This window comes from Mesoplodon bidens, assembly GCF_964165515.1.
Source record: "Mesoplodon bidens genome assembly, chromosome: 14".
Taxonomy (NCBI): Eukaryota; Metazoa; Chordata; class Mammalia; order Artiodactyla; family Ziphiidae; genus Mesoplodon; species Mesoplodon bidens.
Genome location: NC_138170.1, coordinates 43,214,311 through 43,241,932, shown reverse-complemented (window position 1 = coordinate 43,241,932; position 27,622 = coordinate 43,214,311). Strand labels below are relative to the sequence as shown.

General features: G+C 37.2%; 3 protein-coding genes across 11 annotated transcripts in view; 1 reads left to right on the top strand and 2 right to left on the bottom strand.

Moving 5' to 3' along the window:
• Positions 1 to 12,216, bottom strand: part of MTIF2 (mitochondrial translational initiation factor 2) — a 42,895-nt gene extending 30,679 nt beyond the window's left edge. Inside the window, exons 1-2 of one of the 4 annotated variants that reach the window (XM_081254531.1) lie at positions 11,824 to 12,216; positions 6,534 to 6,593 (exon numbers count right to left, since the gene is read on the bottom strand). The gene's annotated coding sequence lies outside the window, so the exon portion shown is untranslated. Of the gene's footprint in view, positions 1 to 6,533; positions 6,594 to 11,823 lie in introns of those variants that run through there. The other 3 variants (XM_081254535.1, XM_081254538.1, XM_081254539.1) reach the window with 3 other exon arrangements.
• A 97-nt stretch (positions 12,217 to 12,313) lies between these two features.
• On the top strand, positions 12,314 to 16,044 carry LOC308627982 (prolyl-tRNA synthetase associated domain-containing protein 1). The gene is made up of 2 exons (XM_081254543.1): positions 12,314 to 12,471; positions 13,715 to 16,044. Exons 1-2 carry the CDS (start codon positions 12,388 to 12,390, stop codon positions 14,144 to 14,146), a joined length of 516 nt encoding a protein of 171 aa, XP_081110669.1. The 5' UTR covers positions 12,314 to 12,387; the 3' UTR covers positions 14,147 to 16,044.
• A 316-nt stretch (positions 16,045 to 16,360) lies between these two features.
• Positions 16,361 to 27,622, bottom strand: part of CCDC88A (coiled-coil domain containing 88A) — a 123,745-nt gene continuing 112,483 nt past the window's right edge. For 2 of the 6 annotated variants that reach the window (XM_081254527.1, XM_081254529.1), the window contains 5 exons: positions 26,947 to 27,027; positions 24,829 to 25,088; positions 24,173 to 24,635; positions 19,908 to 20,007; positions 18,385 to 19,384 (listed from right to left, as the gene is read on the bottom strand). In XM_081254527.1, the coding sequence (XP_081110653.1) occupies positions 19,943 to 20,007; positions 24,173 to 24,635; positions 24,829 to 25,088; positions 26,947 to 27,027 (869 nt within the window). In that variant the 3' untranslated portion in view covers positions 18,385 to 19,384; positions 19,908 to 19,942. Of the gene's footprint in view, positions 17,968 to 18,384; positions 19,385 to 19,907; positions 20,008 to 22,813; positions 24,636 to 24,828; positions 25,089 to 26,946; positions 27,028 to 27,325; positions 27,464 to 27,622 lie in introns of those variants that run through there. The other 4 variants (XM_081254526.1, XM_081254525.1, XM_081254528.1 and 1 more) reach the window with 3 other exon arrangements.

Sequence of the window (27,622 nt, the reverse complement as noted above, 5' to 3'; positions counted from 1 at the left end):
GTGTTTCTATTAGTATTGAAGCTTCTATTAAAGCAACAATTCTCTTTATGGAAAACAATAAGAGTAACAATTCTGTATATTTCTAGTGGAAAACATGGCATTCATCTCCAGTAACCTCTATATCAATACTGATTAAAGATCTGTGCATTGGATTTTCATCAGCAATGAGATAGTTATCTCTTTACCAGTGGCATTCAAATTACACAAAGCATTTCTTGGGTTTCCTCTTGAGTCTCATCAAATTATGCTTCACTGATTTCTTCATACATGATTACATCTCTTACAAAAACTTTTTAATATAAAGTCTTTTGTTTCCATTTTCCCCAGCTTTACTGAGGTATAATTGACAAAATTGTAAGATATTTAAAAGTGTACAATGTGATACAGTGTACAATTTGATATATAAACACATTGTGAAACAATTTCCCCCCACTGAGTTAATTAACCCATCCATCACCTAACATATTTACCTTTTTGTTGTTGTCATGGTTGAAAATGTTAAGTTCTATTATCTTAGCAAATTTCAATCATACAATATAGCATTATCATCTGTAGTCACCATGTTATACTTTATATCCTCGGACCTTATTCATCTTATAACTGAAAGTTTGTAACCTTTTACTAACCTATGTTCCTTATTTCTACATTCTTGTCCCATCTGTTCCACTAACTAGTATTACAACTTTGAATAAGACAGCAACCTTTCTGGTGTTCAATATCTTCATTACAAAATTTAAAAGGTTACATTCTTGCAGTATTATTTCTGGAAAGTTTAAAAATATAACTTTTAAATAAATATAAAATGCATATGTGTCTAAAGATGTATTTAACTCATTAATGGGGGATCCAGAAAGATGGTAAGCCTTGGTCAAAGAGAACTGGGGAGTGCCACATATCTACAGCTGCTGAAAGAATGAATATTTGAATAAGACTGCTAATATAGGTACAAAAGTGGTTAATATCCTGCAGCACAATAAACGGTTACCTTTTCTATGGGACAAAAATCATTTGCATCTCTACTGGACAAAATTCAATTATATTACTATCAGTTTTCTCATGTTAAGATTTACCCTTACAGAGTTGTACAGTACCTCTGTACTAAAAAATAATAAATATCAAGTCAAACAAAGGTGCACATTCCTGGAGAATCAGACAATCCCCAGGAGTGCCTGCTAGACAAAACCCAGCAGGAAACTGAAAGAACAAATAGTCATCCCTTCGCCTATTTCCAAGTTTAGGATAATTTTTCTTAATAGAACTAAGAATCCTCTGAGTTTTAAAATTCTCTTTTAGGAACCAGCGCCAAAAATGTAACATCACTAAGAATTACAACACTAGCACACCACAGTAAGCACACACTGATTACATTTATTCTACTTAGGATTGTCATTTGCCATTTTAAACCACCAGACTAATCGAAAGGCTAACTGTAATTTGCTGATATTTATAGCTTCCAGGAAAGCTTTACAAAGGATGTGTCTCATCTTATGCTGAAATTAAGTAGTTTGTTCAATAATTAATAAATATATATTAAGAACGCATCATGTACCAATCAGTTTTAGGATAAAACAGAGAAATAAAATAGATGAAGACTCCTGTCTTCAAGAAGATTATATTCTTGTAGTGAGAAATTCCATATGAATTAAACATTTAAAGGTTGAGTAAAAATTAGGAGACAACATAAATGATATCATTTGTAAACTTGGGTGGGAAAGACCTTTCTAGTCATAATTCTAAAATCAGAAACTAGGGAATTCCCTGGTGGTCCAGTGGTTGGGACTCTGCTCTTCCATTGCAGGGGGACCCTGGTCTGGGAATTAAGATCCCACAAGCTAGGCAGCAGCGCATCCCCACCCCCCAAAAAAATTCAGAAACTATAGGGGAAAGAACCATTAGTTAGACCAGTGATTCCCAAATCTGAGCAGGTATCAAGTCACCCGGAGGGCTGAATAAAGCACGGATTGCTGGCCCACCCTCCCAGAGTATGTGATTCGGTAAGCATGAGGTGGACTAGGAGAATTTATTTCTAACCAATTCTCAGGTGATGACAGTAACGCTGGTCTGAGGACTACATTTTGAGAACCTGGATTAGAATACATAAATATTTTAAATGTTTGTACTGTCAAGACATTATAAATAAATAAATAAATAAATAAATAGCTATAACTGGGAAAACATTAGCAATCTATGATCAATTAATAGTGTAAATTGGGAGCATTTCTCCTCTACTCTTGAAGTTCTACTCTTCTCTACTCTTGAACTCTTGAAGTTCTTTTCTGTGAAAGGAGCTCATTTCATGCGATTTTGGGCCTTTTTCTGCCTCTTTACTCATTCTGATTTCGAGGATATGGGTCCAATTACTAAATTTGAGACTAATTGAGCATACACTCAACTCAACTTCCTTTCCCTCGGGGGAACCAGTCTGCTACTGGCAAAGAGAGCAGACAAAAATCACTGTGCTCTCCAGCAATTCTCCTTACATTCTAGTGGAGAAGTTTATATTTTATCTTTATGGTACTAAGTTGATATTTAACAAGTACAGACATACCATCCTACATCAGTAAACATAAAAGTGATATTGATATTTTTCCTAAATCTTAAAAACACAGTGCAAACGCGTGTTTGCTTATTTAATAGTTTTGACTTTGGTAATCAAATAATTGCTAATAAAGATGTGGAGAATGGAGTGTTCTTGTACTGCAAATTTATAAAACCATTCTGGAAGGTGATCAACAATAGTTATCAATTTAAATGTATAAACTGTGTAACTTTGCAGATTCTAAGAAATAAATGAAATAATTATGCAAAGATATATAGATATAGAACTATAGATACTTACCATAGCCTTCTTTATAATACTATGAAAAATTAGGATATTATTAACATATAAGTCATTGGACATTGGACATTCCCAAATTTGGAGCTGGGTGAATAAATGAAATACTATACAGCCATTACAAGTGATAATGTAGTTCTCTGTTGACATGGAAAGATGTCTACTGGGTGAAAAAAGGAATATCATATGTTATATAATCAGATAAAACTAGAAATAAACAGCATATATAGAGTATACATACACATCATACATGTGGTGTGCATATATATGTATATATACCTGTGACATAAATGCTTGTGCATCTTGTTGTGTGGTCTGATTTTTTTTCAATAAACATGTATCTTTTTATCTTCTGTGTTTCTTTTTAAAGTATGATTTTAAAACATTTATTTAAAGAAATAAAGTTATACAACTTGTTAAAAAAAACATTAAACAGTATTTTTACACTCAGAAAAAGAAAGCTACTTTATGTTTTGGAGAAATGCTGAATATGAGTTTGTTTCTGATTGACCTGGCTCTTTTTGCTCTTACATTATACCCCATACTTTTCAAAAATATATTTATTAATATTTACTGAAATCAGCACTTATCATAAATAGGTAAATCAAATCAGCAAGGGTAGAGGAATATGTGATTAGGAGTAATCTGGTCTCAAACTTATATTTTATTAAAATTTATGCAAATATATTCAATTTACAAGTTAATTTAATGCATTAAAATCACAGGAAATTTCTCTTTTTAGTCAGTAAGACTAGGACAGAAATTCCAAAGTAGCTCCCATAAACCTAATCCAATCAAAATAATTATTCTGAAATGCTAGACCTAAAGAAAATATTCCCCAGTCCACATGCAAAGTAAGAAAAAATAATCTACCCCGTAGTACTTTTGTATAGAAGTCAGTTTTCTTGGGTTGCTGTGAGAACCACCTACAGACCATGTAATAACAAGGAGTATAAGGCTCCGTTCATTCATTTAGTTGTTCACTAGGTCCAGAAAGGTAAGACTGCTTTGAAGAGCAGCTCAGAGCATGTCTTGCTGCCCTGGCCTCCTTCTGCAGGGGTTCCTGAATCACAGCAATTGCTGTTCCACCTGGTTCAGGGTTAGGAGGTCAGAGCTACTCACCAGGTATTTATAGTACAGCCTGGGGCTCACAGCAGTGTCTGGAAATACTTCCTTGTCCAAAGTAAAGCTTCCTTATGACTATTTAATTTTAAATGAGTGTTTAAAGTGAACAAAAGAAAGAAACCTGCTACTTCTCTGCTTAACCAAGTTGTCATCTACTGCATGTGCTTTTTTCATTTTGTATGAAACCAGTATTTTCCCAGACGAGAAAACTGAACATCTTTACCCGTTTCATATTTTAATTTGGAGGTAATTAAATTCCATCTGCCCACTTATTAAATTTTTTATACCTTAACTTTCTTCTCTTTTGAAGTCGTTTGAAAATACCCTCGCGTGATATTAATTGTGGAGACAGTTTACATTTCCCTTTGTTTAATAACATTTTTTGATCTTTTTCAGATTTGGTTTACATTTATTTTTAACTTATTGATTGCCCCCTCCCTGTTATTAGCCGGAGATAACCGCCTCAAGAAGTGTATTTTTAGCAGGTAAGCATTTTAGTTCTGATGAAACAAAAATTCACATTTTAAGGCAAGACAAAAAAAATTTAAACATAAAACTTTTAATCTACTCTTTGGCCTCCTCCCTTCCTTCTAGTGTGCATTGTGCATCTGCATTATGTGTTAACCAGAACTCCCCAGTGGCAGAAATACCTGCTCAACCATGAAGATCAATTTTCCTTATTTTGGGGCCAGCCATGTAACTCCTCAGAAGATAATATTCCTTCCTCAATCCTGTAAGGGGTCACAATGACCCACCACTCACCTGGTATGTGCAGACATCTTTGGTGAACAATGCCAATATACTATTTCCCTTAAAGATAGTGATTGGTGCAGAAGAGACACTTAAAGGACGTTCTTAGCTTAAATACTTACTTGTGACCTTATTAATGTAACTAGCTATATTACTTGTATTCTGCCTATTTTACAAGATTATTGTTTCTTGCATTACCAAATGTGTGATGAGCCTCAGATAAAACTAATGATGATTAGGCTAACTGAAATGACTGATCAAACACATAGTTCCACAAGATCAATGATTGTAATAGTGTAACTCTAGATGCAAGAAGAAGCAACAAGAGGGAACCACTTCCTGGACCATAACAGACTAGTAAGACAGGCAGTCCAGAGGCTTTTGGTTACTGTTAACAGGGTCTAGTCCAATTATATTAGCACGTTGAGTAGCCTATCAATGAAATCCTCACCTGACCTGGAAATCGCCATTAGGCAAACTGGTCATGAAATGCCTTCCAAACATTGCTCAAAGTTAAGACCAAAAGGGAGGGGACTGTCAATTAAAGAATATTGCCCACCGTCCAGTTCTACAAGAATCAAGTCATTAGCTACTGCAGTCGCTGACCTACAGTACATCCTGAAAGGAATTCAGGGTGGCGATCAGGATGAGACACTTTGTATACTGGAAAATTGACCGAACTGGCCCTCAGATAGATCTTTTCAGGAGAAATCTATATGAACCTAGTTTCCTGCATCTTCCCATACTTAGAAAAGCACTAAAACCATTAACTAAGATATCTCTTCCTCTCGAATAGCAGTAACCTTCTACTAAGATGAGTGCTTGATGGCATGTACCACTTTGCCAAAATCATACATACTGGCCTCACCCTTTACCTCTTTGTAACAGTCCCCAGAGCTTTCTGAAAGACTGCCTCCCGGGTTATAATCCTCAGGTTGGCTCGAATAAAAGTCTCCATGTCTTTCTTAGATTGACTAGTGATTAATATTTTCATTGATAGTTCCCAGCTCCAGTGTGTAGGAAATGAACAATGTCCCCAGTCCCCGCGCTCTTTGCATACCAACCACACTGACCTCTTTCAGTGCCTCTGCCTTGGTTTGCTTCCTCCCACCCTTGCACAAGGTGTTATGCTGTTTCCTTTGCCTGGGACACTCTTCTCTCCTTGTTTTGCCCTCTTAATCCCTACTTATCTTTCAGATCTTAAACTTCACTTCCTTGACCACTCTGCCCTCCCCTAAACTAGATGCGATTCCCCTATTATATCCTTCTTAGCACTTGTCACCCAGGCAACTTAGCATTTGTTTCTGTATTTGACTAAAGCTGTATCCTCCGATAGACTGCTTTACAAGGTCAGTGTCTCTGTCTGGTTTTGCTCACCACTGTACCTTGAGCACTTAGCTGATCTTCAATCCTATTTTACTGAATTTAATTAAATCTGGCTCAATTCCCCACATGATGGAGCTGGAAGGAAAGTTAACCTGAGGCTATTATTGAGATTTTCTCCCTTCTCCATGGTATCATGCAGGAACGTAGGAGAAGCCAGGGAACTGGACTGTGGGATTACTGTCCTCTTCTTCACAGCTCCTCATTGAGCAGTGATGCTCAGAGGGTGCTTTGGAAGGGCTGCCCCAGGTGGACTGCCTTCCACTGACAGCAAGTTCCCAACTTGCCACCCACTGGAGGGACAAAGTGCCAAAAAAGGAACTGTCCTCCACCATCCCATCTTCCCCACCCCAGTCCTCACCCTCTCTTCTGACTCTTAGGAAACCTAAATTTCCTCTTGGATGTAGATGCTTTCCCCTCTGTTACTCTAGGAACTAACCTCCATCGTCTCCTGTCCTGGGATGAATACTCCTCCACGGGCCTTTAGAAACCAGTTTTCCTGGAATGGGTTAGAGAAAGAGGATGCTAATAACAGGTTTTTTTGTTTGTTTTCATTTTTTTTTAAGTTACTCTCCTCTACAGGTATGTGTATTTTGAAGCAAAATTGGGGGCATATTGTCTATACCCTTCTATAACTCATTTTCCCCATTTACCAAATTGTATTTCCCTATAGCCTTAAATATTGAGAGTATGATTGAGAATACAGAATTCCCTAGGAAGAAGTCACCTAATTTATTTAACATGCCCCTTTAGGGTGGGATATTCCTGGTTCCGTAGCCTGACAGTTAGGATCCTTTGTGCCTAGTTCTAGCCTCGTCTCCTGCTGGCAGGCCTCTCATTCTGCTCTATTGTCACACCAAATCATAACGCCCCAGGACACGTCATGCTTCTCCTCCATTCTTCAGAGTTTCTTCAGCTGGATCCCTTTTTTTCTGATCAGCTCCTACTTATCCCTTCAAATTGGTGTCATCTTCTCCTACTGCTTTCCCTGACGTACCACCCCGGTCTGCTTAGTGCCCTTCTGGGCTCCCAAAGCATCCTCATTATGCCACTCTCATTGCACTGGGCATATTTTCTTGGATTTATCCTCTGAATGCTTCAGTCCTCTTCACTAGATTTTAATGTCTCTGAGGGCAGAAAGCATGGTACATATAGATGTGTCATAGTGTACCTGGCACATAGAGTTGTTCCAAAAGATTTGTTGAAGAGACACAGTTTGCAAGAAGCATTTTTTTTTTTTATTGCCTCGCTTTCTTTTTGGGTATGCACAGCTTCTTAGGATGGCTTTAAACTTACCTGTCCTGGAATTGCCCTTTGTTTTATGCAATTATGGGGTTTCTAACATTCTTCACCTAATAAACACAGTGATGCCCAGTCCCCTTCGTGTTGATAAATATTTTCAATTTTGGTCCTTTTATTTCCTTTGCTAGGTAGGCTACAATTGTAGCTGTTTCTTTACTTTGAGCAGACGTAAGATGAGGTTCCCTTGTTTCATGGACCCTGGCACAACTCCATCTTCCAGATCTCCTTTTCAGATTCGTTCCTTATCTGTCAATTATCCACACTCTTCCTAAGGATAATAAGAGTCTTTCCCTCAGTGTGTTCTTGGAGAAATGCCAGAAGACTTCTTTTTGTTTGTTTCTTTTGGCTGTGCCATGCGGATTACGGGATCTTAGTTCCCGGTCCAGGGATCGAACGTGGGCCCTCAGCAGTGAAAGCCCAGAATCCTAACCACTGGACTGCCAGGGAATTCCCCCAGAAGACTTTTTAGTAAGTTTTCCCGTTTGTAAAATAATTTGGTAACCCCCATTTATCAGATACTACCCCTTCTCCTAGAATCATGAGATTTCATATTCAAGTTCTGTGACTAGATGTCCAGTTTCTCAAGTTCATGCTGATAATTTTTTTTTTTTTTTTTTTTTTTTTTTTTTGCGGTACGCGGGCCTCTCACTGTTGTGGCCTCTCCCGTTGCAGAGCACAGGCTCCAGACGCGCAGGTTCAGCGGCCATGGCTCACGGGCCCAGCCTCTCCGTGGCATGTGGGATCTTCCCAGACTGGGGCACGAACCCGTGTCCCCTGCATCAGCAGGTGGACTCTCAACCACTGCGCCACCAGAGAAGCCCCATGCTGATAATTTTGAATTTAATGTTTCATGTTGTTTTTTCCAATGTAAATTTGAGATCGTATTTGCTTTGAGGACAAGGGACTATGCGAAGGATAGCATTTCTTTTGTATTTAATACAATGCTGACATGTATGTTTGATAAATAAATATAAATATGCATTAAACTTGGGTTAGGATAGTTTCTAAACAGTGATATAAGGTTCTTTTACCGTAGACACATTTAGCTTCATTTTATAATAAAAATCTTTGGTGGTAAGACTCATTGGGAGCAGGGTACTTGGTCATTCAACCACAGGTAGACTAAAATTAAGAGAACATTAGTGTAGACCAAGGGGAGATGATAGTCATTTGGGCTAGAGTGATGGAGGTGGTTAGAAGAAGAAGGATTTAAGAAACTGAACTGTGATGGATTGGCTATGGGTGGGGGGAGGGATTCACACCTTGCATACCTGATGGATGGCAGTTCATCCAAAGAGATTTCCAGATCAGAACACCCTATTTGCCTAGACAATGTGCTGGATGCCATGGTCAATTTTTCCTCTGTGTGTTCCTCCTTCGTAGCTGTCATGTAGACCTTATTCTTGGTTGTTTCCCTAGTTTTGGACATGATTCACATTTCTTAGTCACAATCAGATTCCAATTTTTTCCCGTCTATGCTCAGGTCAACGTGATTGAATTTGGGTATTCTTGAAAGTCTTCAAATATTTTAAGGACAGTCATTTGCGATATGCCATATCTTCATATAGGTGGTCTTTGGTATTCTAATGCTTTCTACTTTCATTCTTAGACGGAAACCTAGTGAAAAAAATGAGCCTCACCACATCTTATACACCAAAGTAAATTTTAAATGCATTAATGAATTGAGTATTAAGAAAATAAAAAAGAAAATAGATCGAATAGTCTATTGCTGGAGGTTAGCTTTCTATACTTAGATCAGAATAACTTAAAAAGAATGACATTTGGTTACACAAAAATAAGTAACTTCTGCAGATAAAACCAAACTTTAAAAAATCCCTTCTTGGGAATTCCCTGGCGGTCCAGTGGTTAGGATTCTGGGTTTTCACTGCCAGCGGCCTGGGTTCGATCCCTGGCTGGGGAAATAAGATCCCACAAGCTGCGCGGTGCAAGAGAAAAAAAAAAATCTCTTCTTAAATGGGAAAAATGAAAATCATTTGGAGGATATATGACAAATAAAAGGCACATAACTTGATTATTTAAACAGCTCATGTAAACCAGTGTGAAAGCCATTAACATTCACTCCATAGCTAAATGAGCCAAGACATAAATGAAACTAATTCACAAATGGGGAAATAAAATAATAAACATGGAGAAAATGTTCTGAGTGATCCGTTCCCCCTTATCTAAGTTTTCTAAATACTCTGTAATGTGGTACATTGCTTTTGCTGTTGACCTGAATTTAGGTGGCCAGGGGCAGAGGCCTGTTGTTGTTTCTATAATCAAGGATCAAACAACTGGATGGACTGTTTGAAGGAAAACATGGCTTAATAGTTTTTAGAGGTGGGTTAAGTTTAGAATTTTTAAAATTGTATTATCCAAGGCCAATTCTGGGTGAAATCGTGAAGTTGGCTCTGATTTCCTCTTTCACAGCTTCCTCCAAGGTTGTCATGTGGGTGAGGACTCAGATATAGCCCTCCCTCGGTATCCAAGGTATCCAAGGGGGATAAGTGCCAGGGACCCCACCACAGATATGAAAATTTGTGGATGCTGAAGTTCCTTACATAAAATGGCATAGCGTTTGCAAATGACCTATGCACATCCTCCTGTATATTTTATTTTTTTAAAAAATAAATTTATTTATTTATTTATTTATTTTTGGCTGCGTTGGGTCTTCGTTTCTGCGTGCGGGCTTCCTCTAGTTGCGGTGAGCGGGGGCTACTCTTCATTGTGGTGCCCACGCTTCTCATTGTGGTGGCTTCTCTTGTTGCGGAGCACGGGCTCTAGGTGTGCAGGCTTCAGTAGTCGTGGCATGCAGGCTCAGTAGTTGTGGCTCACGGGCTCTACAGCGCAGGCTCAGCGGTTGTGGTGCACAGGCTTAGTTGCTCCGCAGCCTGTCAGATCTTCCTGGACCAGGGCTCAAACCCGTGTCCCCTGCACTGGCCGGAGGATTCTTAACCACTGTGCCACCAGGGAAGTCCCTGCAGTGTCTTCTTAAGAGACTTCCTCTCCAGGCCTTCAATGTGCACCCCAGAAATGACCTAAATGTTATATATTCCTACTAGAGTTAAACGTCCCTAGGAATATCTACGTTTTATCTGGGATTCTATTCCTGAATTGGTTGATTTGGCCTGCGCTGGGGTCCTAGCCCAGACCGAGACCCCTTGTCTCAGCCAGGGAGGTTCTTTTTCCGATTGGATTCACACAGCCAATAACAAAACCTATGCTGAGACTGGAACAGCACGAGCTTTATTTAATGGCTAAAGAATGGAGAAGCGGGGCTTCCCTGGTGGCGCAGTGGTTGGGAGTCTGCCTGTTGATGCAGGGGACACGGGTTCGTGCCCCGGCCCGGGAGGGTCCCGCATGGCGCGGAGCGGCTGGGCCCGTGAGCCATGGCCGCTGAGCCTGCGCGTCCGGAGCCAGTGCTCCGCAACGAGAGAGGCCACAGCACTGAGAGGTCCGCGTACCGCAAAAAAAAAAAAAAAAAAAAAGAATGGAGAAGCGGAAACCTCGTTTGCAAATCAACTTCTCTACCCAATTCCAGGCGAGACACTATGTTTATAAGAGGGTCGAGGTAGAAGGGAGGGAATTGGAAAGAGTGGGAGGAATATTCATGACTTATCCGAGAACGGGGATGTGGTTTGGACCTGGAACTGATGCAACTCTCCTTTTCAGTACTTGTATGGTCTTTTCCGGTTGTTGTCATGGCAACTGTCAGCTGCCATTGCACCGGTGGGTGTGTCATTTAGCATGCTTAGGTATTACAATGAATGTATCATGAGGCTCTAGGTCTACTGGAAGTTAAATCTTCAGCCATCTAGTGCCTAATTGGTTCTAACCAGTTCTTGTGTTTTTCTTTGCAGCTTCCTCCCAAAACTTAGGTTAAGAGCAACTGGTTTCCATTCAAGCCAGGGGCAAGAGTATGATTCTGGGGCAACAGCTTTGGTAACAATTTGAGGCTTAATCTAAACTCATAAGTGAAACTCTAGTGGAATTTCAGGCGTCGTTCAAGGTGGGGAGTGAGGGTTTTGCAGGATAGTGGAAAACACCCCACAAAGAGGTAGGAAAAGTGCCTCTGAAAAAGGTAGAGTTGTGGTTGCCACAGCTGATTATTTAAAAGGAGAGGGATTTTGGCCCCTTCTCTCCCTGTTGGTTCACGACCTCAGGTAATTCCCCAGGTGAAACCTCCGCCCCCACACCAACACACACACACACACACACACACACACACACACACACACACACACACCCCACACACACACCCCTAGGAGATCACAGAATGACTGAAGAGGCAGGACATTTCAGATTGGTAGGTGGCAGTTTTAGTAAGCAAGGGAACTTATATAGGTGGTTTGTCTTGGATATCCACTCGCCAGAATCTTAAGAGTTTATACGGAGGCCTTAAATGGGGGAAGGGGGATTGCACTTACCAAAAAAGTCCAGATGGTTTCAGTAACACCTTACTCTCTCAAGGCTGCATCCTTCAAGTAGCACCTAGCTCAGGAACAGCGGGCAGAAAGTACATTCCAAGGACAGAACGGGTAAGGAGCCTCTGACTGCCTCAGTCCACCTCCTGGGTCAAGTCGAGCCCATGTCCAGTCGATTACTCCCCCAACACTCCCTAAGCTGAGTTGCTATGTGGCTCTGATTCTGTTTAAATGGAAGATATACTGTATCTAGGAAACCTGAGGCGGGGTTAGAGAGGGCTGTGAGAAGGTAGGCGCCTTCCTCTCGTAAGACGCGGGGCAAGGAACTCTGCACGTCCGGTAAGTCTGTCCCTGCGGACGCAGACAAATTTCAAGCACGCGGGGAGGGAGGGAAGCGAACCCAGCGCAACGCCGCCTCCGGAAGGCGCCCACTCTTGGGCTTCCGGCGCCGCCCCTGTCCCTCCAGGCACTTCCGTCTGGGCTGGCAGTTCTTGGACTGAGGGAGGCCACGCCCAGTTCTTCCGTCCGGTCTCTCGCCAAAGCATCCGGTAGCGCCACGAGGGCAGCATGGCAGGCGGCGAGTTGCGGGCAGCACTGGAGCAGCGCCTCGAAGCCCTGGCCATCCGCACGGAGGTCGTGGAGCACCCGGAGGTGAGGCGCTTCCGCCGGGACCACCCCGGGAAGGGGTGGGCTCTGCTGCAGCTTCTATGGGGCGAAGGCGCTAAGCCTAGACGTCCTAGGGGTAATGTGTGGCAGAAACTTCCGTTCTAAGGCATTCCCCGGGATCCAGAGTACTAAAGGGACCTGAAAGCACCATCAAGGGCCTCTCCACTTCGGACGCTGATGTTATTGTGAAAAAACCTACTTTCTTGTTGGAGTGATTTTTTTTTTTTTTTTGGCCGCGCCACGTGGGATGCGGAACCTTAGTTCTCCACCAGGGATCCAACCCGTGACCCCTGAAGTGGAAGCGCCGAGGCCTAACCACTGGACCGCCCGGGAATTCGGAGTGATTTTTTATGTTGAGAACTAGTACAACATATTGAGAACTTGCGCATTTCAAACTGGCTAGGGATGCGCTAGGTCAGTTTGTCAACCTTATGTGTATCTAAGTTGCCAAGCAGTAAACCCGTCTTTGCAGTGGCTGCAGGTGCATACAGGACGACAAAGTTAGAGTTTGGTATTTTTTAACATGAGTTATTGATGGGAAGATTTTTTTTGCACATATCTGACGGAGCCAGTACGTAACCTGAGTGGTGCAAGGACAAAGTTTTTCCCAACGCTTGAGTAACAGCTAATGATAATTAGCTAGATATGGTGATGATCTTCCAAGTTTAGAGAAATTCATCAAAACTATATTCTTTGACCCTTTTGCCTCCCTTATAGTCCACATACTCTCCCCCTTTTTACTGCGCGTATTGCCAGCTTTCCTGATTTTTTCTGTATATTAGTCCAGGGTCTCATTTCCTGCCCTCACTCCCTCTCTGTGGTTATCTTTTTATAGAGTGGAGATCGTCATATGGCCTGGATGTAATGGAATGCCAAGGAATAGGAGTCTGGGCTGCTATAAGCTTTTTAAAATTAATTTTTATTGGAGTATAGTTGATTTACAGTGTTGTGAGAGCTGCTATAAACTTTACCAAAAGTTTAATGGAAAAACAAAAACATTTTAGGAGTGTGAAAGCTTGGCCTGCACATTGGAATGGAGAACTGGCCTAAGAGGTCCTGAGATGAGATATATTTGCTAATGGGCTGGGGATGGATCTCTACCAGTGAAATCCAGGTCATTGAGTACTCCCTAACCTTACACCCACCAAGCAATATACAGATAACTGTATGTCTGCAGTGTGTGTATACATGCATATTATTTTTAAACTTCTCATGTGATATTTCACAGGTGTTTACAGTTGAAGAAATGATGCCTCATATCCAACATTTGAAAGGAGCACATAGTAAGAACTTATTTCTTAAAGACAAAAAGAAAAAAGGCTATTGGCTGGTGACAGTTCTTCATGATAGACAAATTAATTTAAATGATCTTGCCAAGCAGTTAGGTGTTGGAAGTGGAAATCTGCGGTTTGCTGATGAAACAGCCATGCTAGAAAAACTGAAAGTTGGCCAAGGCTGTGCCACACCGTTGGCACTCTTCTGTGATGATGGAGATGTGAAATTTGTTCTGGATTCTGCTTTTTTGGAAGGTGGACATGAAAAGGTGTACTTTCATCCAATGACCAATGCTGCAACCATGGGATTGAGCCCTGAAGACTTTCTCACATTTGTGAAGAAGACAGGACACGATCCCATAAGACTAAATTTTGATAAAAACTAATTGGGCTAATGTTTAGAATACATTTATTTCTGAAAGCTGTTTTTCTTACTTGTAATTATAAAAAGCATTAAAAGTGGTAAGATATATATAGCACCTTGGTTTGGTGACTACCTAAACTACTTAAGGAGCTATTTAACTATTTCATCTTAAAGGAGCTGTTTTTAAAAAGATATATTGAGGTAGTTTTAGTCAGCTCAGAGATTCCACCCTCCCCTTCCCCCCATGACAATTACTTGTTACAGGAATGCCTTCAACAATTAAGGATGAATTAACATAGGGAGTTCCCTGGTGGCCTAGTGGTTGGGATTCCAGGCTTTCACTGGCCCGGGAGCAATCCCTGGTCAGGAGAACTGAGATCCTGCAAGCTGTGTGGCAGCCTAAATTAATTAATTAATTAACATCAAAACTAAGATTAGTTAACTATCTAAGACTAACTATATTACATCTTCTGTAAGGTGTTTATTATACTTGAAAAAAGCAAGCTGCAAAAACAGCATATATAAAATTATACATATGACAGTGTACATACAGGGGAAAAAGAGGAATATGGGAATATATTCAACTGTTAATAGTGGTTATCTTTGGGGAATGAGGATTAAGGAATAAGAATTCCACAGCAATATAATTAAACATGGGGGCAAGGGCAAAACCTTCCTATTACTGGGTGTTTGTTTTTAAACCAATGCTTTTTTTTTCAGTGAAAAGCTAATTTTTAAATAAAATTCTATCTTTAGAAAATTTTAATCTAGAAAAAGTAGGGATGGAAAATGTTATGTCATAATCATTATACTAATGAAATTATATTTTAAAACTCAGGAGCAGAATATACATAGGCCATTAAGAAGGATTTGCTTAGTCTTCGGAGGTTACAAAATGTGAACATGCTTGAACAAGGTTCCTCTGTTCTCTAGGCTATATTAAATTTTACTCATTCCCTTTCAACTGTGGCATCTAAAGCAGTATAAGAACCCAGGATTATGTATTGTCAGTTGTCACATAGAAGCTAGTTCAAAAACAGAGGAAAATTGATGTACGTTTCCACCTCACTTAGATTCAAACAAAACCCCAGTTGAGGGTCTGACTAGACTAGGCTACAAAATAGCCTAGAGGTCTTAGGAAAATTCTCGTTTCCTCTACAGTACAATCAAGTGGGATATTTGAGAGATAATCATATTTTCCTAAGGTTGAACACTCAAATAATTTGCTTCTGGTAGAGAAACTGTACTTAATTTGTACCAATTTGCATTACTGAAAGGCAAAAGTAAAAACTTGACATTTTTGGATATATGTGGTTAGAAACTACAAGTCTACGCAAGGCAGAATTTTTATAAAATACAGAATGGATTTAAGAGATGAGTTAGTAAATATTTTCCATAAATGATAACCTTATTTCTGAGGTGCTATGTTATCTTTTGCCTACTCTGTACCATATCTCTAAGAAAGAGGAAATTTTAGGTTGCTTTGCATATAAAATTAACGAATAGAAGCAAAGACACCGAGGACCTTAGATAACTAGTCTAACTGTCCTCCCCACCTTATGGTGAAAACAGGCCCAGAAAGACTGACCTGCCCAAGGACACAAGGCAGGTTGCCATCCCTAACATTGCGCCTCCCAAAGTCTAGATGTGAAAATAAAAGAGACGGATTTGTACAATCTGTTATTGTATTTAAACCTATTTTGAGGTTGACAAAACTGATAGACTCTCAGTTCTCTCCCAAAACCTCCAATACTCATCCCAAAGTGACTAGGACAGAATCGTCTAAACAAGGTTATATGTTATGAAACACATAAAATAGGTTTTCTAGGGCAAAGGGAAAGGAAAGAATAATACTTGGCTAAATTATATGTTACGATTGCTGACCACTTGTTATAAAAATCACCTCTTTTTATATTAGTTTAAAATTCACTTCTTGTTATATCAGTTTAACAAGTGAATGTTAAACCAACTTAATTTTCTTAGAAGAAATAAAGTTAAAAACTAAAATGAAAAATAATGTTTTTTAAAAAAGACAAATCGGCCAAATGATGGTATCTATTTTGTTATAAACTGGATTTTTTGTTATGAACTGTGGCTTATATTAGGTATAGCCAAGTAATAAACATTTTGCCATTCAACTCCAAATTTCTCAGTAGCATTACTTTTAAAGGAAATGGTACATCTTTTATATTATTGGATTTGATATTTAATAACAGTTACAAGTACAATGGCAAACACTGAAAGAGAGAACCCTTAGTAGAAAAGAAAAAGACAATTTGAAATCACGTTTTGTTAAAGGGTGTTGTAAGTGCAATTTTATCCATAAGCATTCCTTTTAAGGCATTTTCATTGTCCAAATATCTCAACATGTACATCAAGGTTTATATTATAAAATGGGCTCCTTTTGTATTATTCATTCAAGGCTTAAAGAAAAAAATACATCTCAGGACTAAGTGTAGCAGAAAAGAAAACACAAAAATTCACTTTTCTCATAAAAAGTAACTTAAAATACAAAAGTCATTTAGCATACATTATTACTCCTCATTGTAATTCCAGATTTGGTACAATATCTTTTTCACTTCCTGACATAAAATTTTAAGACAGTGCAGGCTGTAATACTTCATTTGTGAGGTGACTGCAATTCCGTAACATGCACAGTGATTTTTAAATAGGCTTTTACCATGCCTTGCATGAAAGGTGCTACATACAAACCTGTTTTGTGTACTCTTTGGTAACCACCAGTTCAAAAACTTGGACCGAACATTTCCATATTGCCAGATCTGAAGCACTTTATTGGAGCTCTGGGCCGAAGCTATTACCCTGTATATAAAATCTTTAGTTTCCGAGAGGGTTTGGGTATTGATTTAGAATAGAGCCAGATCATTAAAAGCATGTCAGGCCCCAGTCTGGAAAGTGGCCCCAGTTAGTTTCTAGTTGGCTACACTATTTTGTTTGGCAGAAGTAGTTTATCTAAGGGAAAAGCATGACTTCATACTAAGTTTGCTTCTGATGGTATCTTTTGGAGACGGTAAAATATTCATGTGGTTATCTAATCCTTTCTTGAAATGGTATGAAAAAGGTGATTAATACAGTTGAGAATATTCCACTTTTGCAGTCTCAAGTATTCTCTTGGTTGTCTTGCTGCATTTTCTCAGGGTCAGCCTACTCAGGTTTAGTACTTTATAGGCTACCCTTAAGCATTTTCTAATTGAAGCAGTAATGTGCTGCCTCAGTCAGCATGTTCTCTATTTTAGGATATTAGTGTCCTGTAGAGACCAAGCTGTGATATCATACACCCTCACTGGGCTACCTCCTACTCATTAAATTTCAACTTTCAGTAAATGTCCTGGAATGTGTCCTAGTTGTGCAAATTAGATGCTAGTTAATATAAATCTAAGTTACCCACTTACTGTATTTAGCTAAAACATAATTTCTATATTTACTTTCAATTTATCCACCTAAAGATGAATTTACATTTTTTACATGCAAGTGTCTCTAGACTGCCATGATACCCATTATCAATCTGATACTTGAATCTAGGGAGTCATGATGGAGACATGTTTCAAAGTCTAGAGAATAGGTTTTAAATATGTCTGTTGTGCAATATTTGTATTTTAGTAAGAATCCTTTGTATTTACATTTACATAGCACCTTTCATCCAAGGGTTTAAAAGTGATTTAACTTCTACAGCATTATTTGGTGGCAAAACCTAAGTTAATGGTGGCATTACGAAGTCCAGGTTCTCTAACTTCCATTTCAGTTTCTTTTCAACTATACATGCTGTATTTCTTTTCATTAATGGTCTTTCTGAAAGTAGACTATGAACACAGCAGTGTTACTGGCCTACCAAAAAGAGAAAGAAAAAGAAGAAAGGTGTGAGGAAGGAGGGAGAGAGGGAGACACGTATCTCATGGCTACTAGGTTAGTGATGAAACACACAGTTCATAAACCACACACTATGGAATTATTCGAAAAAGATTTTTAGAGCTGGTAGTGAGAGCCTAAGAAGTATATTGTTAAAATTAAAAAGTTAGTATCTTTCTCATTTCAGACCTTTAAGATTATTCTGATATTTGTTAAATAATGAATTTGCATTAGTAAGTATCAATGCAGTTTTTTTGACTTCATAAGAAAATAAAACTGTGATATAAAATTGGAACTACAAAAAAATTGATGTTTCCCTGGGTTGACTAAATTTACTTTTTTTTTGTGCTTCTTTCAAATGTTTAAGGTAACAAATGCATACAAATATTTCAAAAGTACTGATAACAGTTACCAACTTTAATGTAGTATTATAAAGAACAAAAACAGAAATTTTTATTAATAAGTGATAACCTTAATAATAAATGAGTTCCTGGCAAAATGCAGATCATAGTAAATTATTTACATTATTTTTGCCATAAGAAAACTTCTTAAGCAACAGTCAGCTCTCAAGTTAAAAAAACAAACACATACATAACCCAGTACTAAAGGAGGGAAATGAGTTCAAACACAACAGCTTTATCTTGGGAATGCCATTTGCTAGAAAACCACCTTACTAAAAAAAAAGTTTCAGAAAAACACACTTTAATTACCTTAGATCCATGTGTGAATTGCTTAGTGTTGCTAGTGGGGGATACGGAAAGATTAATATCACTGTAAATTTTTTATAACTCCTATCTTATTACGGATTTTTCAGAGTTATCTCATAAACTGAATTTCTTCTGCAGTGCATCAAAATAATTGGCTTAAAAAAAAAAAAAAGAATACCAACACATGCAGTCTGCTAACCAAATAAGGCTCTGACATGCCAAAACAATGTTCTCTGTATCTTGATATATAGTACATCCCACAACATACTACAGCATTTAATTTAGGTTTACACAACTAAATATAAATGGCTAGATTTAGACTAATACTTAGCAGAAGCATTAAGCAAACATGGATAAATTCATAAACAAATGATGAAAGAAGTATATTGTTCTTGGAGTACTTCTTGAAACCTTAAAATACTTGGTCCTTAGTGAGAGAACATCCTTTATTCAGTAGATCTTAACAGTACAATGTATGGTAAGTCACAAAACCTTCTAAAATTTTGGCAGTTGACTCCAGTAGTGCTCCTTGATTCAAGGAAGGAATGAAGGTTTGTATTTCTTTCCTGCTCTAGTCACGAAGGATTGTTAAAGTCTTAAAGATTTTTAAAAGTGATTCCTATAGTTGGGTGTCTTGTTACTTCAGAAATAAAGGCTTCACACTGAGAAACTGAAGGACACTTTTCTCTCTGTATTTAGTTGGAAGGTAGAAAGAAGAAAGAAAATATAAGAAAAGCTTGAAGATAAGAGCTATAAAATACAGAGCAACCACTAAAAGAACAGCATACACCAGATACTTCTATAGGGATGAGAGTGACAGAAAGAGACAATTTTTCTTTGAGTGGCTCTTCATAGAAAAGGCATTTAATTTATTCTCCTCAATTATCAAGCATGTTGCACAGAAGTTGTATTCCTACCACAAAGAAAGACTTCAAACTGAAAAAGTAATTTCTAAAACATTACTCATTAGTAAAATCAAATTTAAATTGAGGGGAAAAAAGAAAAATAATTTTTAAAGATTGGTTTCCTGCACTGATGGGCAAAATCTTTTGGGACTCACCTAATCTTGATTTACTAGTAAGACAGAAAGTCATGAATTAAAGCAAGCAATATTTACATCTGTTAATGCAATGTGCACTTGTTCTTATACTTAATGCAGTTAGTTTGTATAAATGAGATTAATCTCATTTACATTTTAAGCAAGAAACTCACCACTTGGCCCACATGTCATGTAGTGGGTAATAGAATTAGGAGCTTTGTTGCTCCCTAGACCTGCTTTTTGAATTTCTGCTTTCTTGTACTTTGTCCACATCTGCAGGAGAAAAGCATTTCATGTTATTTAATGAAAGGCTAAACAGAATACAATTCATGAAGATAAGAAACTAAAGAGCTCTCATTGAGTAGGGCAAGGAGAAGGAATCTAACTCTGGAAATGTTATTAATCCGATAGACATCTCTGTATTTAAAGACTGATTTTTATATTTTAAAAGCTATTAAGTAATATACTTATGCCCTCTTAGTGTCAGATAGGTTTACTTACTATGTTTATTTAACTAAATGGTCACATATAGCTTTAAAGTAAAAAATAATCTTGCATGCAGCAGCAGAAACATCCACAATGAAATAATTGTATTATTTACTAAGAAAACCAGGGCTCGAGGCATATTTTATTGGCAAATAATATACCTACTTACACTGTTAGGATTAAAATTGCTTTGGTCAAAGGGGACCCAATGCCTAACAATATAAATTTATAGTGTCACAAATAATAAGGGTGTAATTTCTAGAAATCTAAGCTAAGAATATAAAAGCTATTCAATTTCATCTAAAACTGGGGTACTAATACAGGCATACCTCAGAGATATTGCAGGTTTGGTTCCAGACCACTGTAATAAAGTGAATATTGCAATAAAGCGAGTCACAAGAATTTTTAGTTCCCAATGCATGTAAAAGTTGTGTTTACACTGTACTGTAGTCTATTAAGTGTGCAATAGCATTATATCTAAAAAACAAAGTACATACCTTAATTTAAAAATACTTTATTGCTAAAAAGTGCTAACCATCATCTGAGCCTTTAGCAAATCATAATCGTTTTGCAATAGTAACATCAAAGACCACTGATTACAGATCACCATAACAAATATAACAATGAGAAAGTCTGAAATAGTCTGAGAATTACCAAAATGTGACACAGAGACACGAAGTAAGCAAATGCTTTTGGAAAAATGGCGCCGATAGGCTTGCTCAACACAGGGTTGCCACAAACCTTCAATTTGTAAAAAAATGCAGTATCTGTTAAGTACAATAAAGCAAAGTGCAATAAAACGAGGTATGCCTGTAATCTGTGAAGCCGCTAGACTATTTATGGAGCTGTCTTGGAGGAAAAAAAGTGCAGCTGCTCAATTGAGTCAGAGTTGCTTCACTTTTATCTCAAAAAACAAATTTTTTTTAAAGTTGGGGCATCTTCGTAAGATTTCATTCCTAGAAAGTATTATGTTGATTTTCTTAAAGTTTGGGAAACACTAGCTCTATATGATCTCTAAGGTTCTTCTCACTGCTAAAAATTTGATTTCAAGTGCTATCAAGAAACACAAGTAAAATAGTGTTTGGGGGGAATTTTATGACCCTACAGCTGGTGACAGTTTCTGGAGGAAGTCTAACCTGTATTTGAGATCAAGACACATGGACATGGTATGTATCTATCTGTCTTACATGCACAGTGTGTATGTTCTTTTGGAAAACATGCTGTATATATAACTATAGCCATTTGGGTTAGAAATACTTCTTTCCTGTAAGTCTAATATTGTAAAATAATCAGTTTTTACTATAATAGCATATGATTTCTCAATATATTTTTATAAATAAATTTAATATTTTAAACAAAGTATAAGGCCAGACTTATCTAAAAAGTTGAAATGATTGTGAAATAATCTTTGACTAAATGTGGAAATTACACTAATTATTACATTTGTATCATATATGGCCCCATGTAATCTCATCTATATTTACCATTAAGTTTTATTATCAGGTTATGAAAAAAGGGACACCAAAAACATTTGAAATGTTCGGACTGATTATGAAACAAGTGACAACAAAACAGACTGATGTATTCATGTAGATACTAAAAAATATGAAAGATTTCTGATTGTGTTTATTTGATTACCTGCATTAAAAGCATTTTTAGTAAGAGCTGGCTATGAGAAAAGAAGAGGATAGCTTAATTTATAAAGGATACAAATGTCTTTCCTTCTTTCTTTTTTTTTTTTTAAAGTTTTGGCCGTGCCACATGGTTTGCGGGATCAGAGATCCCTGGTTTCACGACCAGGGATAAAACCCAGGCCCTCAGCAGTAAAAGCGTGGAGTCCTAACCACTGGACCGCCAGGGAATTGCCAGGATACACATTTCATTAAGCAAAGATTCTCTATAAATTTTGTTTTCTTTCGCCCAATTAATAACAATAGTAATTTAATACAATGTGTAAAATAATAATTTCCTCCCCATTTTTAAAGTTACATTTCAAATCATTTCTTCTAGATGCCAGGCTGCATGACTGTCAGTAATATTTAGGCTGAATCAAGATGGCAAAAACATTTCAGAGACAGAACTAAGATATACTTCTCTAGAAGTAAGTGATTCAGGGTTATGGGTTTCTTGGGGTTTTCTTTTATTCTGGAATAAAACAATTCAAGTTTAGCTGATTCTGCTTTAAAAGTGCTATGACCACAGCAAGATAATTTTAAAGTTTATGACATAAGTCAGAGTTAGCAAATATTTTCTCTATCTTTTATGATTAATTTTTAGTTAAGAGCTTGCATTTATTCTTAATTCTAAAATTTGTTCTACTAAAAACATACTTGTTTAAGTGATTACAAATACTAATTTTGCATTTTATTTTAGCACAATGTACTCATTTTAGAAAATTCTGTTTTAAGGACAGACATATATAATTTAGTAAGAAATAAATTATAGAATTATATAAGTAACAATCTTCACCACTTTATAAGCTTGCTACCCTTTTTGAATAGAAGTAAAAATGCAAATTTCTCACACACTGAGTATGATTTGCTTTATTTCTCTTTGACTGTATATAAAAAAAAAACCTGAAAAAATCTACTGTGTTAACTGATGCCAAGTAAAAAAGTCATCTTGAAGGAAAGATAGTACTTGAGCTCTTATATTTATCACATGAAGAAAAGTGCAGAGAAGAACTAGAATACAAATACTCCTAGTCCCTGTATGTCACATTTAAATTTGATGTTTTTTTTAAAAAAGAATTACGCTAAATTTATGAATATTAACAAAGTTTTAAATCTGAACAATTTTATAAATATGAGCAGTAGTTAATAACTATTTCTTTGAAAATAAAGCAGCAGGGCAGAAGGCATAATTAAATGGCAAAAGAAAATGACATCTTTTTAACATATTTTCCTTACTAATACTATACATGTGCAATATGAATATGAAGTGCACATTTTGTAAAAAAAAAAAAAAAGGAGAGAGGAAGAGAGGTAGGGAGAGAGGGAAAGGGGAGCAAAGGGAGGGAGAGAGACAATGAGCATTCTTTTTTGGAACCGATGAAGTAAATATGACTTGGAAATGCTTTGTTGGTAATTATAGCATGCAACCATTTTAACATGCCTCTAGGTATCAATGTAACAATCTCTTATTAGGTGACAAGAAATGTCAAAGAGGAGCATGTATTGTTAAGGTTCTTAAAGTCATGCAAAAAATGTACAATGCAATTAATAATTCATGCAAGCTTTGTTGTGGTTACATAATCACATTTATATACATGCCACAATGTACACCTGAACACTATCCACAATTTAAAAATAAAAGTATAAACCTAGCCAAATGATACTTTTCAATAGCAGCTCTTCAAATCAGATTAGAGAAGCATAGTGCATATCAAATAACATCAGTATTAAATTGTGCAGTTTTGATCATACACAACCATATTCATACCAAACAGTTTGATTATCCTCAGAAACCAACAATGCAGCTTCTGTGTCATCAGGATAGAGGCATGCAGGAGTGGTAAGGTTATTGCTAACTACAGAAGACTGTGGGTTACTGTTACTGCAGTTCTGATTATCAGAAAACTGCTCAGTATCTTTCTGTGCAGCTTTATCCAAAGAAGCAGAAGCCTGGTCAGTTAGCCTGGTGACTGGTCTGGGAGGTAGCCCACTTATGTTACTAACTAATTCTGTATTCAGGGATAAAAATGGCTGAGATGGATGAGCCACAGTAAATGAGTCTATGCTATCTTTAGCTGATATTCCAAATGCATCATTAGACATATTAACAGTGGCAAAAGTTTGGTTTAGAAAATGTGATCTTTCTGTTCTTGAGTTTCTGGCCTGGGCATATGGAGACATGGGCTTGTCTGTAGCTAAATCATTTTGTGCTTGAGAACCTACAGCATAAGTTGGACTGTGAAGTGGATGAGAGGACCACTGGTGTAAACGGTACTCACTAGATGTTGCAGTGATGCTGCTATCAGCAGTAGCTGGTGGTGAATCAACTGACATAGGTAGTCTACTGTCCTTGGTCAAAAAATCATGGATGCTTGTCCTTCGAGTAGTTCCTTCGGCAGTAGAGATCACACTGCTTGCACGAGGTAAAGTGGCATAGGGATTACTATCTTTTGATTGTCGTGACAGAGAAGTTTCTTTTACTACTTTTATCTTTCCTTGAGTGCCTAGTGTAGGCTTTCCAGAAGAACTAATGAAATAGGTATCTTCAGTCTTTTGAGGACCAGGTCTCACAAATTGTTCAGGCTTAGTTGTCCGTCTATCATAGAAGTCTCCTGGAGTTTTTCCACTTACTGACCTGGCCAGACCACAGCTAACTGGTTTGTTTTTTCCCAAAAAGTCAGAAGAGACAGACAAACTTTTCATTACTTCATCTAAAAGATTCTCTTGACTTGAGGGCTTTATCTGTTTTTAAAAAAAAAATCAAAGCAGATTAGTGAATACAGCCATGCTTTTACTTTCCTGATACGCTAGACTGTACGATAAAAAAATTGCTAATGTCTCTAAACCCTCCTTAAAAAAAAGGCTCTAAAATTCAACCATAGAAATTTAACTTGTAGTGTCCATCTAAATTAAGGTCACCATAGATAAAACTAACCTGTATTGAGGTAAGCTTGTTGCTTTCTTCCAAAAACTGTTGTAGAGTAACAACTTCACTTCCAGGGGAACCAGTTTTGACCTTGTGATGTGCTCGACTCTCTAGTGTTTTGTGCTGGAGCACTGGACTTGATTTGGGCTGTCTTTTCAAGTATTGGATTGGACTGCTACCACTGCTGGACCACGCCTCATGCTCATGAAGCAGGCTAAATTCTCCACTGCTGTGGCTTTGTGGCCTGCTTTGGATATTAACTGCACCTGCTTTTGGAGTAAATGGTGTGTTAAGAGTTCAATAATAGAAATGAGATTAAAACTATGTAAGTACTGACATTTGTTGACTGGATTCTTACAAATAGCCAAACTGACTTTCAAAGCTTTATTCAGAAATGCTTAGTAAACCATGTTAATCTCCCATCAGTCTAACAAATGTCTACCATAGCGTGCTTCCTTATTTGTCAAGTTGACAAATATTATAAGCTCCACAAGGGCAAAGACTTGCCATCACCACCATACCCACAGCCTAAACATATAAAGCAGGCACTCAATACATTTGACGAGTAAATGAATGAATAAACAAGGAAATAATACATTTTTTAAAAGTCGGGTTCAAATAATTGTAAAACACCTCACAATTTAAAACAAAACATGATTATATGAATTTTAAATTATTTGAGAATGTTAAAACCAAAAACTCTTCTAAATGCTAAAAATTCTAATTCTTTGACTTTCTATGAGGTCTGTATTACTTATTTGAAGGTTTATTTGTTGATCCTAACTGAATAATCTTAAAGAAATATTTAAAAAATTTAAACAGCAAGCATCTAAGGAAAGTCAAATGGAGACATGATGTAATTACTTAGAAAATTCCAGTAAAAATATAAAATTAAGTATGTAGTATTTTGTTCTTTAATATCTGAATCATCTGATTCTCCTTGCTTTCCACTGTTGGTATGGTGGCTATACAGCTTTCACAGACTCGGTTGAGGCTGAACAACTATACAGAATGCAAATTACTAGTTCTGGAAAAAAGATCCCTAAAGTTTATGCTATTCCTTAAGAGTGCTTATTCATTTTGATCCATTGCAAACTGTGTAGATACAGCATCAAGACAGAAAATGCAACTTTCCATGGTTTCCTAATCACAGAGAATAAAATGGGTCAGGAAAGATTTTGGCTCAAGCTATGTAACATTTTACAGGAAAAAGATTTTCTTAAATTTTCAAATCAGAAAAGACTTATTTACATTTCAGACTATATTTTTCTACAGGATATAAAAACATGATTATCAAAATGAAAAAATAATACCTCCTTGAAATCAGATTGTTCAGATCATTGCAACAAAGTCAAAGCAATAATAAAATATAATCACAACTGAGACAAAATGATTTTATAATATGAAAAAGCAACAGAACAAATGCACTCATTATAATTTAACAATTCTGGACTGTAGAGAATAACTACTTTCACAAACCTTTATAATCTATTAAATAATTCCAGAATCTGAGTAGGCAGTATACCTTTAAGGAAAAAGGTGTTAGTCAATACTTCCAGACATTTACATAAAAATTTCACCTTGGAATGCATACTAAAAAATTGAGGAAAAAGATATCTTGAACTAATTCTTTATATGAACTATATGCACCCATTTGGCTCTTGTTACAGCTACACACACACATACACACACAATTGTCTTTTCAAATTAAAAAAATATATTCCTCCTTATTTCATGGATAAGAAAAGCTAAAACTATTTCTAAAACACCTTCTGTGAGTTCAAACTACATGTATCATGAGAAAGTTAAGGACAGCCACTTTCATGACAATGACAAAATGTAAGTAAAATAAGAACCTATAGATATTTTGAAATATAAAGATTACAAGAAAAAGATTTTATTTGTGAGGATGAAAAATGGAAACTAAAATAACTGCTCCTGTTTTTACATTTGTACACATTGAAATACATTTGTATTGCAATGTGAAAAGTATAAAATATTCCAAGGAACTATGTTCCAAACATAGAATGATTTGGATTTCATACTTTACCCCAGAAACTTCATCAATCTCCCACTTTTAAATCTGGAAATGGATGGAGCATATTAATAAATTTACCTACAGCATACCTTTGACTTCATGGAGTGAAGCATTATTATTGCTATTGCTAGTGGATGTTCTGCCACTATCAAGGCTGGCTGGTCTCGAAGCTAAATGAAAAAATCAGGAGACAGTGATAAAACTTCCAGCTGAAGACAATGAACTTTACATTCTGATTACAGAATGCTTTGAGGAAGCAATCATGCATACTTTCACAGGCTGAGCATGCCCACAGAGAGTTGAATCTTACAGATTAGAGGGCAAAGGCATTTCCAGATAGTTCAGTTAAACAGTTGAGAACAGGACACTTCTCAGACAATAGCTGAGATTCAAAGAAAAGAAGATAAAAGTGCATAATTAGATTTGGAAATGGATTTCTAGATGGATACCAGGACTGTTTTAGTTGAACAGAATGACATGCCCTCCCCCCAAAAAAAACCTGGTGATTAGGTCACTTACAACAGATCAGACAAGGAACCCTGCACATTGCAGAGATGCCACGAACAGGAGGAATATGAGCATCTGCACAGTTAATGTCCTGTATTCCTATCCATACAAGGGAAACAATTGCACAGTTAACATGGCCCTATCCTACTTCTTAAAGTCCTGCTTACATATGAAATTCCTTTAACATATTCCTTTACATATGAAATTCCGTTATCCATTATTTTTTAATTTAGTTTGGTAAGATATGACTTTCCAGAT

Bases quoted from the DNA above. Each gene is read 5' to 3' on its own strand.
- LOC308627982 (XM_081254543.1), top strand. From the start codon at position 12,388: ATGGCAGGCGGCGAGTTGCGGGCAGCACTGGAGCAGCGCCTCGAAGCC. The intron at 12,472-13,714 runs GTGAGGCGCTTC...GATATTTCACAG, and splicing joins AGGTCGTGGAGCACCCGGAG to GTGTTTACAGTTGAAGAAAT.